Source organism: Rhinolophus ferrumequinum, chromosome 26 (assembly GCF_004115265.2).
Source record: "Rhinolophus ferrumequinum isolate MPI-CBG mRhiFer1 chromosome 26, mRhiFer1_v1.p, whole genome shotgun sequence".
NCBI classification, from domain to species: Eukaryota; Metazoa; Chordata; class Mammalia; order Chiroptera; family Rhinolophidae; genus Rhinolophus; species Rhinolophus ferrumequinum.
In genome coordinates, this window is record NC_046309.1 from 16,344,241 (window position 1) to 16,357,398 (window position 13,158).

At 40.2% G+C, this 13,158-nt stretch overlaps 1 protein-coding gene across 1 annotated transcript; it reads right to left on the reverse strand.

Moving 5' to 3' along the window:
• Positions 1-4,302: 4,302 nt before the first annotated feature.
• Positions 4,303-11,356, reverse strand: SSMEM1 (serine rich single-pass membrane protein 1). The gene is made up of 3 exons (XM_033098685.1): positions 11,174-11,356; positions 6,349-6,403; positions 4,303-4,796 (listed from the first exon to the last, which is right to left on the reverse strand). Exons 1-3 carry the CDS (start codon positions 11,354-11,356, stop codon positions 4,303-4,305), a joined length of 732 nt encoding a protein of 243 aa, XP_032954576.1.
• Between the last annotated feature and the right edge of the window lie 1,802 nt (positions 11,357-13,158).

The window sequence follows — 13,158 nt, forward strand, 5'->3', positions numbered from 1 at the left end:
CCCAGTTCCCTGTTTAGGAAAATTACCCTGCAACTTATGATTAATACCCTTAGGCTTATTGATCACAATCTCTACACTCTAGCATTCTTTCCATGCTACTCCCATCATTGTTCCTGGGTTGCTGACACCACTCTACGTTGCCAGGAGGAAGGTTCCTTGGAGACCCCTGGAACCCTCGCTTAGTCTCCGGAGGACCATCCAGATTTTCCCCTAAATACCCTAAGCCGGTCTGAGAATGCTAAGGCAGTGTTTGAAGGTCAGATCACCGGTGCTCCGACAATAAAGGCATGTCCTACAGCCCAACTCCTGTGTCGGTCTGTTGGCTGAGCGGTGCAGGCAGCATGAGCCCCGGGACTCGGTTGCTCTCCAGTGTCAGTGTCCTCTCCCCATGCGCCTTCTCCAAATACTTGGTCATCAGCCTCACTTCTCTAGTCACTCCTGCCTCTTGTTTCTTGCCACTTAGTGCAAAGCTCATTCCCACCCTCACCAACCCTTCCAGCTCATTTTCCATTCCCCCTCTTTTGTCAAAAGACCAGTCTGAACTCCTGACGGAGAAGCCGGCCAGACTGACCCACTGCAGAGGATGCAAGCTGATGCTGTGTAGCCTCTCCACCAGCAGTGTGAGCCCTGTCCAGCTTTAGGGAACTGTCCCCATCTTTGCTCAGGTTCTGACTCTTGGCTCCATTTTCCATTATCAGACCTCAGTTCTCCTTGGACTGGGGTTGATATTTGGCATTGTTCTCCCAAGTGCTTATCTAATCGCTCTCCACTGAAAACATGGATAACGTATTATCATCACGGTCAAAACAAAACTTTTGTGGTCAGACAAGACCCAGCTCCCCCACACTCACAGCTGTAGGATCTTAGATATACGAGTATCATTTCATTTCCTTAAGCCTCAGTTTCATAATCCATAAAGTGGGGGAAAATATCTAATCTGCAGGCTTGTGAAGGGTAAATAATCCTTATGCCTACCTTATGTGTGACATATGGCAAGCACTCTCTAAATGTTACTATTATCGGTATTATTATTGTTGCTGTTTTTATTATTTAGATTTGACCTACTGGCTCATCTCTCCTCCCACCAAAACCACACCCCCCAGTCCTCAAGGGTAGACACTGGTTCAGAGTTTGAGACCGTCTATGCTGTAGCTATAGTCCCCAGCTCCCCCATGCCCCAACCCGAACCAATGCCTTCCCTCGTTCTTCGCCACATCCATCTCAGTTGGGCTTTCCCCTGCATCCTGTAGTTCCCTGCATGGTAGGTCCTGACGAGAAATTTCATTCCTGATATAGGTGGACATTGCTACAGACGTCAGTTCTGATTCGTTAGCTGCATGGAAAGGCCACAGACCGGTAAGAGGCAAGCCTAAGAATTTTATGCCTCCTCTCAAGCAAGCCACCGAAACAGGTCGTCACCTTCTGCCATAAGAACCGAGGCAGCCTAGTTTACCCCATTCAGCAAGGAGGGACTGAAAAGGACACTTGGTATGCAGTTTGGGGACCCCACCCTGACAGCTCACACCAGGCTCTGCGTACAAACAACATCCAGCCAGGAGGAATGTCTGCAGCCCTGGTTCCAAGAATTGTCTCCCACCTCTCTGGCCCTGGACCTCGCCCATTAATCCAGTTCCAACATGCCTGGCCATGCTTTTGCTCCTTATCCCATGTCCTTGCCTTATTCCTTTGATCCAGTACATTTCTTCCTCTGGCTTTGGATGTCCTTCCAGCTATGTGTGGCCTCTGTTTGGGGTTTAATGTACTCACAGATTACCCTTGTTAATCCCCTCGTATTTACAGGCCCTGGTTCCTTCTTCCTCAGGGGGCTGTCTCTCACCCCCTAACACTGATCTGTTCTAGCCCCATGGATAAGACCATGAAAAGTAGCAGTCTCTGATATAAATGCCTCTTCAGATAGTACTGTCATTTGTTTATGTTCCAAATCCACAAGCAAAACATTTGGGGAATGTGCCATTGCTCTGTTATCTAGAAAAGTCATCCTTTCCTGGTGAGAGTATATCTGCTGGGACATCACTTACAGCTATGGAGGAGATGGTGGTGAACTTACCTTAAAGTGAGGAGCTTCCGTCTTCAGAGAATAATGGGTAAAATCATAGTAATTAAGAGCCCAAATGCTGAAGCCCGAAGACTTGGGTCTAAATCCTACCTCGGCAACTATTCTATATTGTGAGCTTAGTTATTTGCTATGTTTTTGTTTTGGGGGCTTTCTTTGTCTTGGTGCTATTTAGATAAACAAGACAAGCATCTTGATCATATCAAGTTAGAAATATCAGAGTTATTCACTAAGTTTTAGATACTGACCCCTGTCCTGCTTCTCTGCCCCCTGCCCAGCTCCTCCCTTCATGAATCTCTTTGTATAGCGATTCAACTGAATTATTTATGTCATGTTGTCTGGCACTATGATGGGTCACAGAGACACAGAGGTGACAAATCATAGTCTCTACCTTTAAGGGTAGATAGATATATATAGGGGACAGAAAGAGTTACAAACAAATATATTCGTTAAAATGTTAAGGATTCCGAGATGGGGGACTTTTCAAGGTTCCCTGGCACATAAGGCAGGGCTTAGTGAGTTTTCCTGAAGGAACACATGCAGGAGGGTATTGAGAAGCAAAGGAAGTCTCCAGGAAAAGGTTGCTGCTTGAGCTAAATCTTGAAGTTATCCTGTCTTTCACCCACAGCCTCAGACCTATTTCAATTCTGAGGCAATCTGAATAAGAGAACCTCCATAAGCTTAGAAATGACACCCCGTTCTGGATTCTAATGGTCTAGTTCCAATGGCTGGGGCTCCCACATTGCCCCCCTCGTCTCTTTGTTGTAATCAGTTAAAGAAGCTACTATTATCAAAGTGACTCCTGAGCCCAAGTCAGAGCTCTGTGATCTCTCCGCCCTAAAAGGCTCAGTCTTTAGTATTATGTTGCAATCTTTATTGTATGTAGTACTTAAGTCCTCCCCTAAGACTTAAAGCCCTTCTTTGAACTCTAGCCCAGTGACCAGAGTCTCTGCTGCTTATCTTGTCCTGACCGGCCCTCTTCTCTGGGATCTGGGTTTTGCTTTATACCCCAGCTGGGGTTCTGCCATCCATCTAGAGAATGAACTCCAGAATGGCCACCCACCTACCTAGGCCTACTGAATACCCCATTGCTGGGGCCCCCATTTAACACAGCGCCAGCTATGTCTGGGTTGTAGCTAACTTGCAACAAAGACTCTCTCTTTGACCAAACTGTAGTTAGGCTCCTCTGAGCCCTCTTCTGGACCAGATCTCAACTTTAGTGCCCATCCTGTCTTTGGCTTACCCAGCCCAGTGTTCGCAAGAATACTGCTAAGTAAGTTTCGTGAGAGTCCCTCACCCTTGATATCTGATCAAGTTCTTCATCTTCCACCTTGAATGTATAAGTCCTTGGCCGGCCTTTAGCAAGAATCCTATTAAATCAGTTTAGCAGGAATCCCCCCAGCCTTGATGTTTTCTCTTAGTAATTTCCTATCCACTGACCCCCTTACCTTACTCTTTGGCTATAAATCACTGCTTGTCCTTGCTGTATTGGAAGTCTCTCCTCCAGTGCAACAGATTTGACCCTTATTATAATAGTCTTGAAAAAAGTTTTTAACAAATGTCAGAATAATTTTTACCCTTTTAACAAATGTCAGAATAATTTTTTCTTTAACATTTGCCATGCACTTTGCACAATAACCATAGACAGCCCACAGTCCAGCTGCCCCTCTGGGTCTGCTTTCCTTCCGTGGTCTACTCTAGGAATAAAAGATCTTACTCCAGGCTCTTGAGCTCCTCTCCTCCTCACCAGCCTCTAGCTGACACCTGTGCAGTAATACAGCTCAGGTAGAGTCAGTCACCTGGTAATATGAACCTGGAGAATATGGACCAATTCTAACTAACTTTATCAGGTAATTGAAACATAGGAATAAATGTAAATGGTTTCTGAACATAAATATATTTTCAAAGAGCTTTCTTATCAGTATTACAGACATAAATGAAATACATACACTCAAGGAATAAAATATCTGTCCTGTGCTCTATTGAACAAAAAAAAAAAATCACAGTGGATGCAGCTCTCTGATGCTCCAGTGGTGCCATAAACAAATTCATTGGCCTGTTTTTGGACAAAGAATTATCTTCAATTTTACCTCATGGGTTCCAAGTATTTTTTGTTGTTAGTTGAGAGACTTTATTATAAAAGCCTCCTGACCTACAGATCTGGTGATTTTTCATGTTTTATTTATCTCTTACATTTGTCTTCAAGTAAGGTAAGGACTTGAGGAAATTCAAAATTTACCGTATTTTGTTTTAATATCAGGTACAGAAGTTTCCTCTTGAATATCTGTCTTCATTAGGGCTGTTACTGAAGTGTTTTGAAGGAAATGGCGTGTCAACCATTCATTGGTGCTCAAGGCTTTGCAGTGGAGGCAGGGCCTTTCCCTGACTTGATAACTTCCCACATTCTTTTGCCTCTGAGCTTTATTTTTTTTCTTAACACTGGTGGGGGATGGGGTTTCACTTTCACTTTCCTTCCATGAGGAGGTTCCCGAGTTAGATTCTTCACTGCAGTATTCCGTGGTATCACTGTCAGGTTGGGTCTGATTCACCTGGCTGAATTGAGAATGTTGCTTGGCTCGTCTGCGTTCAAGATAGGCATTGACCAAAGCCACTTCAGAGTCAGTTACAGGGGTCAATTGGTTCTGCTTTGGTTTTTTCATCATTTGTAAAGTGTCCCAGGTACCATGTTTGTTTGGCCACTTATAGGAAGTATCTTTGCTTGCTAACAACCAATGAAACAAATCAACAAGTTAGGCACATTGTTGGTTACTATACCTTCAGATTACCTATTAGCCTATGACATGTGTGGGCTCACTCTTAGTTGCCCTATGCCAAGCCACTGCTTTTCTCCACTCATTTGCAAGTGTTGGCAGCTGACTGCATTTTCCAGTACAATACCAAATCTGCCAAAGACCAGAAAGGTCAAATATAGATGCTTGACGTATTACTTTTGAAGTTTCATGGACCCTGATATAAGATCAAGGGAAAAGTCTCCAAACTTTTCCAGAGAAGGACACTTTTTTCCTTTGCCTTGAAGTTTTAAAGATTCAAGTATGTATATGAATGTGATTTGGGTAGCAGGAAACGAAAAAGAATCTTTTCTTTATACAGTGGTGTCCTGGAGTTGGTTTGCAGCGGCCAGCTCGCAAGAGCTTGATTGTTAAGCTTCCAGGAATTTTGAGAGTTGTTAAACACAGCCATTAGTAAAAATTAAATTATCCAAATTTACCACTAAGTCAATTTATTACAAATAAACATAATGCTCAAAACATCACTTCCTAATTATTTTATTATGACATACGCTCTTGAAGGTATTTGTCTGCTGGTATCTGGATGTTGGAAATACCGTGTAATGATGTGCTACTGTGCATCTCTTCCCAACTCCATGTTCAATAACATCATTTTGGTAACTTGAAATCAGTTTGTATGGGATAAAAATCAACAAGCCCTGAAAATCAGTGCTCGATTTCTGGTTTGGTTGACTGTCTAGTCTTAAAGTGATGACGCACATGTTACTAACATAGGTGACCTTTTAAAATGTCATGTTTATAGACACTACATTGTAAATAGCACCCAAAAATGAAAAAAAAAAACACATTATTCCAGAGCATTCTAAAACTGTTGTCCAATTCAGCAAAGAAGTCACTCACATCACTGACAACTAAGTTAAGTTCCAACATACATCTTATTTCTTTTATCTTACTCTTTAACTTAAGGGAAAGTAGCATTCATATTGGAACTACACTTGTTCATCAATTGCAGCCATAGGTTGGCTCAGGATGAAGGGTCTGGCAAAAATCAAGGAAAATATTTTGTGAAAATCAGTAGTCTATATGGAATTTACCATAAAGAGTATTATATGCTTTATTATTTGTAAATTGTACGCTATACATCCTTCATATCAGCAATTTTTTTTACGAAAATATATACACACATTTTTGGACAGCCAGTTGTTAACCATTTTCCAGCACACCGCTGCTTATGTAGGTTATTGGAAAAGATGTCATTTACAGCTAGTAATACTGTAGAAACTTTAACTGTAAAGGTATGTAAAAGGGAAGCTGTGTGAAGAGAGAATGCTGAGGCATGAACAGAGAACTTGAGCTTTACCTGCCAGTAATTTATAGCCTCTGCTAAAGGAACTAAGTTATCCTGCACTGCAGCAAGGAGCTCATCCAATGGCCACCACAGGATGGGGAGGCCTACAACACTTTCCAGACTCAGCACATATTTCTCTCATCATAGTCCAATACTAAATATGCTCTTGCTCTCACCTTTACTTACGGAAGTGCTTGGCCCAGTGTCTTCGTCCTTTTTCTTCTCAGACATCTATTTCAGAAATATAGATTAGTGAGAGTGAGCTTACATCATCCACACCCTCAGATCATACACACCCTCCTAGCCCCAGTTAGTACGTACGGATACAAAAGTTGCACATGGAGAAGCCTGATAGGAAAAAAATGGATTCGTTTAAAACATGGTGTGGGAGGAGAGTTCTACGGATACTCAGAAGCACCAGAAAGATGAACGAGTGGGTCCTAGAGCAAATTAAGCCTGAAGCATTGCTGGAGACAAAAATGCAAAACTGAAACTGTCCTTCTTCCGGCACATCACAAGAAGGCAAGGTTTTTTGGAAAAGACACCACTGCTGAGAAAACCAGAAGGCAGCAGGAAAAGAGGAAGACCAAGTATGAGACGGACTGACTCCAGAAAAGAAGCCATAGGGGAGAGTCTATGAGCAGGGCTGTGCGGATGGGTCATGGTGGACGTCACTCATTCAAGGAGTTGGAGCCCACACAATGGCATGTAACACACACGATAGTTATTTCAGTTGGTGGTTTTTCACTCCCATGTATACTTGTTAAAAAATACTATTGCCTCAGGCCCTTTGACAATGTCTAATTTTAATCATTCGGTGCCGTTCAGTAGATACTTACTGAATTCCTACTATGGTGATCCCGCTTCTGCTGCATTAGGAAGACCAATTTTGGTAGCAGAACCTACCAAAATGTTTTGAACCAAGCAAAATGGAAAAAGGCTTGAGAGAAAATAATACTGATAAGGAGATATAGGTTATAGAGTTTTCCTGTACTCACATTATAGAAAAACATTGTTTAAATATCATTTTAAAAACAGATTTGATGTAGTAGGATTAGTTTTAAATTACTTTCTAAGGACATTTTATCAGGTCATAGTATCGATAATTCTTTCAGAACTTTACCTGAATTCGTATGCTTACTATCTCCTAAATCCTCCAGAAACTTTCCTCCAAAATGCAACCATAATATATTATCTGTGAATATGGCAACCAGAATAAATGATTTCTCTGAATAGTTCCAATTTCAAATATTCTGCCCCAATACTCCATAAATATATTTGTCCCATTTTTGGTGTCAGTGTACCACTTTCTGATGCTGAAAATGGTTTTGCCAAATGATATAAACGTAAAGCACCTCTTTCAGAATGTATCAAAAACTTTAGAGGGCAACAGGTTGGCTCAGTCATTAGAGCGCAGTACTCATAACACCAAGGTCACCAGTTCAATTCCCACATGGGCCAGTGAGCTGCACCCTCCACAACTAGATTGAAAACAATGACTTGACATGGAGCTGATGGGTCCTGGAAAAACACATTGTTCCCCAATACTCCCCAATTAAAAAACAAAACAAAACAAAAAACAAAACAAAAACACTTTTGAATAGAAAAAACTCATAACATTTTTGACATATAATAATCCCTCTGCGAATCTATCAGGAAATAATTCCCAACCAAAAGAGAGAAAGTTTTGTGTACAGAAATACTCATCACAGTGTAATTAGGATAATATAAAATACAAAATTCAAAAGTAGGCAGTAGGTTAATAAATTATGGTACAATTATACAATCACATAATATATATTTGTAAAAATTATTATAACAAAAGTATGTCATAACATGAGGAAATAAATAAGTTAAAAAACGAGGTGCAAATTCATATAGGCAGTAGGATCACAAGTTAGCTAAAAATATGGGGAAAAGAAGACTTTAAGGGATATACACAAGTACTAGCAATGGCTTGCTTTGAGTGGTGAAAGTGATTTTTTTCTTTTCTTTTCTTTTAATTAAAGTTTATTGGGGTGACAATTGTTAGTAAAGTTGCATAGGCTTTAAATGATTTTTTTTCCTTCTAATATTCCTACAATGAGGAAAAAAATGAATTTATATAGAAAGTCAAACTTCCTCTGGATTAAAAAGTGCCCTACTTCTGAAGATCCTTCACCCATTCCTTTCTTAATATATGATCTCTACAATGGTAGGCAAGTATCTTGAACGAGGTACCTCTTTGCTTTTTGGGTTACTGCAATCATTCCCTGAAAACCTTAAGAGTGGAATCCTCTTTGAAGGTACCTCTCTTTAAAAAATGTTTTTTGGGGGGACTTATTTTCAATTTCATATATATAAAGATCATTATTAAAAAATCAGACATTTGTAAACCTCAAAGTTAATAGTAGTTGGTTATGTCTATGTAATCTGGAGTGCTTTTTATTCATTTTTTTCTACTTTCTTATAATTTCCACATTTTCTATAATGCGTAGCTTTGTAATGGAGGGGGAAAGTGTTTAAAAACACTTATTAGGTTTATATCATTTTCAAGGAAACCTTCCATATTTGATTTGATGTCAAATCAAAATATAATCACAAAATCAAAAGAAAGATTTTGCATCAAGCTAAGGGGAATCATATGAACTGTGGTCACCAAAAGTATTTTACTAACTGTCTTTCATGATTCAGTGAGTGAAAAGAGCAGCAATGCCTGACCTAAGGGGTAGGTTAGAACAAAGGAGAAATCTGGGCTTTGGCTACGCCTTTGTGCCACTAACCAACTGTGTGATTTTTTTTTTTAATTTTTATTGGGGAATATTGGGAGACTGCGTTTCTCCAAGGTCCATCAGCTCCAAGTCATTGTCCTTCAATCTAGTTGTGGAGGGCGCAGCTCAGCTCAAAGTCCAGTCACCATTTTCAATCTTTAGTTGCATGGGGTGCAACCCACCATCCCATGCGGGAATTGAACCAGCAACCCTCTGTTGTTGACAGCTCGCACTCTAACAAACTGAGCCACCCGGCTGCTCCAACTGTGTGATTTTACCAAGCCGCTTACCTCCTATTTCCTCCACTTAACAGCTCAATTTCCATATATGCAGAATGAGGAGCTTGAACTGGGTATTGTTTGGGAAAATTCCAGCACTACCAGTCCGAATGAACACCAAAGAAATATATAAACTAAACATAGTATACATAGTCTCTGAAGGCAAAAGGGTAAATACATCTTTAAAAGTGGCAAATCCAGAGGCAATCAATGTGCTTCGTGTTTAAGGATAATTACCACCACATTTCCATCACGCTTTTACCATTACTTCAAGGGTTGTAAATAAAGGCTCAGAGTTTAGCAGAGAAAATGAAGTTCAAAGTGAAGGGAAAATTCCATCCTCCTTGACTAGTTCTCATATGGTTCTCAGATTTCAAATCTGGGACCCTTCAGAAGAAGCAGTTCAGCCGATTTTAGCTGCCATAAGGGAACAAAGTGAAAGACGAAACCTCTAACATAATTAAGGTTTTAATCAGCACTGAATAGATTTAATTCAACATTTCAACTATGCTTTGAAGCAAACAAATGATATGGCAGGAAACTTGGGTCTCTTGCCCCCTCTGTCACTAACCACTTGTGTGAGATTGGACAAGTCACTTAATTTATTTGGGCCTTATCAATTAAAAACAGGAGAGATATTGCTATCTTACTTGCCTACAAACAGGAGACTGAACCATATGCTCTCTTGGGGTCCTTGAAGCTCAGGGCTCTATGATTCCATAGAGCTGATGCAAGCAAGGGAGCAAAAGAATAGCTTAGACCTCGTAAGTAGTCTTCATGATGAAATCGCCAGGAATCAATTTCAATTTTTTGTTAATTTTCTAAAGTAGCTTTTCTTGCCAGACCAGACAAATTCAATATACTTAGCTAGGGAGTCTAAGATATGTATAAGCTATCACTATTCTAAATCTCCTATTGGCAGAGTATCTACCTTAGGAAGCATTTAGACTTAAGATGAAACTTCTTAGGGGGAGGAGATGGTGAGGGAAGAGTCTTCGAGTATTATAACGGAATCCAGGTGGCATAGACATAATATACCTCCTCCTTTCCATCTACAGCTGAGATAGCACTAAGTCTAGCTGACCATTGCAAGCTCAGCGCTCTGGCTATAATGCTAAACGGTGGTGGTTAGATTAATCATCCGCCAGGTATTAATGGCCAGCAAGGATTCCGCGTCAGCGATTTACAAGAGCTTAGTTACTCATAACATGTTGGCGCATCATAGTCCTGAAAAAGCAGGCTGTCTCATTCCTAAGAGAATGGCATTTTCTTCTGCTACCAGGTGATCTAGAGTGGTGACTTCAGTTCTGTTTAGTTTAGTTCTACAGCTTATTCTATGCGGAGAGTATATTGCCCCCTTCTAAAATCCCCAAAAGGCTACAACGTGTATCCTATAAATACAACATTTTTTTTTGTCTGTGATTAAAATTACATGGCTACAAAAGGAATTTGGAGGTCATTAACCAGTAGGGAAGTTTATCCCAGCATTACACAGCCTATGGACAAACTGCAAACAACCTAAATATCTCAGAATTACGGATTTGTTATAGTGCAACCACAAGAAAAAAATCATGCAGTCATTAAGAGTGCTGCTGCATGAATGTAATTTGGAGAAGTGTTACACTATAATATTGTTTTAAAAAGCAGAATATGAAATATATACAATATATTGCCTACCATGTAAGATCAAAGATAGAGAGATATATTGGGATAGAGAAAAAGCAAAAAAAAAAGAAAAAGAACATACTCCAAAATGTTAACAGTGGTTATTTCAAAAAATAGGATTATAGTAGTTTAAGTTTTCTTCTCCATCTTTTTCTACATTCTTGGATTCTCTAGAATGAGATTACATATTTTTAAAACTAGAAAACAAACTTTAAAAACTAGTTTCATCACAGTGAAGTGAATTTATTTTATGGAAAACCCCTAGTATACAGTAAACACATTACTTTAAATGAAAAAGGATATCCTACCCAGATAGAAGCCCGAGAGAAGAACATCAAGACCAATATAATGACAAAATACCAAAGCAGGAAGCTCCCTATTGCCCCACACGAGTCATCCTTCCGGCACTGATAATCTTGATTTGGAATGGTAAAACTTAAAGGTATGGGAGGAGGATCCACCTCCCAAAATAAGGAAAAAAGATCTCCCATGATGGCTTCTTGCGTCAGAAATAAAACATGCTCCAAGGGAGAAAGATTAGTGGGAAGTACTTCACTCCATGTGTATGACAATTTCCTTGGCAACCTATTATGACATATACTTCAGCAACTGTAACAGGAACTGACACACACTTTTTGAATTTCTAAGTTTTGGGGAAGATTTATCTAAATTACCTCTATGAAAGTTTACTTTCTTTCCCCCATAACAATATAGGGCGTTCCGTTTTAATCTTTTTTTCCCCTGAAACAGGTATCTATAGTAGACCCTCAAACAATATCAGTTTGAACTGTACAGGTCCACATGTACTAGGATTTTTCTCAATAAATATCTGTACTATTTTTGATCCACATTTGGGAGCCCAAGGATGCAGAGCCAACTGTATGCATTGATTTACACCATTTTATACAAGGGACTTGAGCATCAGAGGATTTGGTTATCCCTGGGAGTCCTGGAACCAAATCCCCACGGGTACCAAAGGTAGTACAGTTTTGGGGGAGTCAAAGTTATACTGGGATTTTCTACTGTGCAGGAGTTGATGCCCCTGTGTTCTTCAAGGATCAACTGTACTGTATTTTCTTTCAAGGCAGTATTTTAATGTCTTCAAAATCTAAGCCGGAAGTATTCATTTTTTCCAGTCTCCTTTATATGTCTCATATCATTGTAAATTAACATACACAGTTCTAATATGTTACAGACTGAACTTTGTCCCCAAAATTCATATGTTGAAGCCCTATCCCTCAATTTGACTATAATTAGAGACAGGGCCTTTGAAAAGGTAATTAAAGTTAAATGAGGTCGTGAGGATGAGGCACCAATCCAATATGACCAGTGACCTTGCAAGAAAAGGAAGAGACGCCAGGAATGTGCAAGCACAGAAAAAGAAAGCGATGAGACGACACAGAGAGAAGGCAGCCATCTTCAAGCCAAAAGAGACAAGCCTCAGAAGGAGCCAGTCCTGCTCCATGGAAACTTGATCTTAAATTTTCAACCTCCAAAACTGTGAAAAAATTAATTTCTGTTGTTTAAGCCACCCAGTCTGTGGTATTTTGTTATGGCAACTCTAGCAAACGAATACATAATGCCAAAGATAAATCTAATTTGGGTAGCAGTAGTGTTCCTTTTTAAGCTTTCAATAAATGCATACTAATTTATAGATCACATTAAGAGGAAAAATATCAACGTGTCTGTTGTGAATTACATCAAATCTATACAATTTCTTCTTAGGGAAGAGTCAGACATGGAGTGGTAGGAACCTGATATCCTCAACTTGTACATTGAAACCTTTCACTTTGAACAATTTTCAAGTAGTTTATCTCTAAATCTAAAACTAGAAGCGAAACCCATTGCTGCTAAGGCAATCTAAACATTATAAAAATGCGTGTATGATGTTTTTATTAGAAGCACACTTCCCTGCATACCCAAGGGCAAGTCCCCAGGCCCTGGGCATCCTGGCTGTTGCTTGCTGTCTGCCTTAGACCTGTGTAGCCTCCTCCAGGGAGCTCTCGGGGTGGCCCGAGCTGAGCCCACCGTGCCTCCTCCTGCTCACTGCGCCCCACCTCGCCTGCCCCATTAATGACCTGCCAGCTTTCCCTGGAGCTGAGCTCCTCCAGGCAGTAACCAGAGGTTTCACATCCCTGCAAGTGGCTCAGTGGCAGTGTAAGCGTTTGTATTTGTTAAATAAAACCAAACTAAACTCCATGATGAACCTTTCCTCGGGATTAGAAGTTCTTCCCCAAAAAATTCAGGGAAAGTAAAGATTCGGTTTCTTTTAAAATCTCAAAACCCCTAGCAA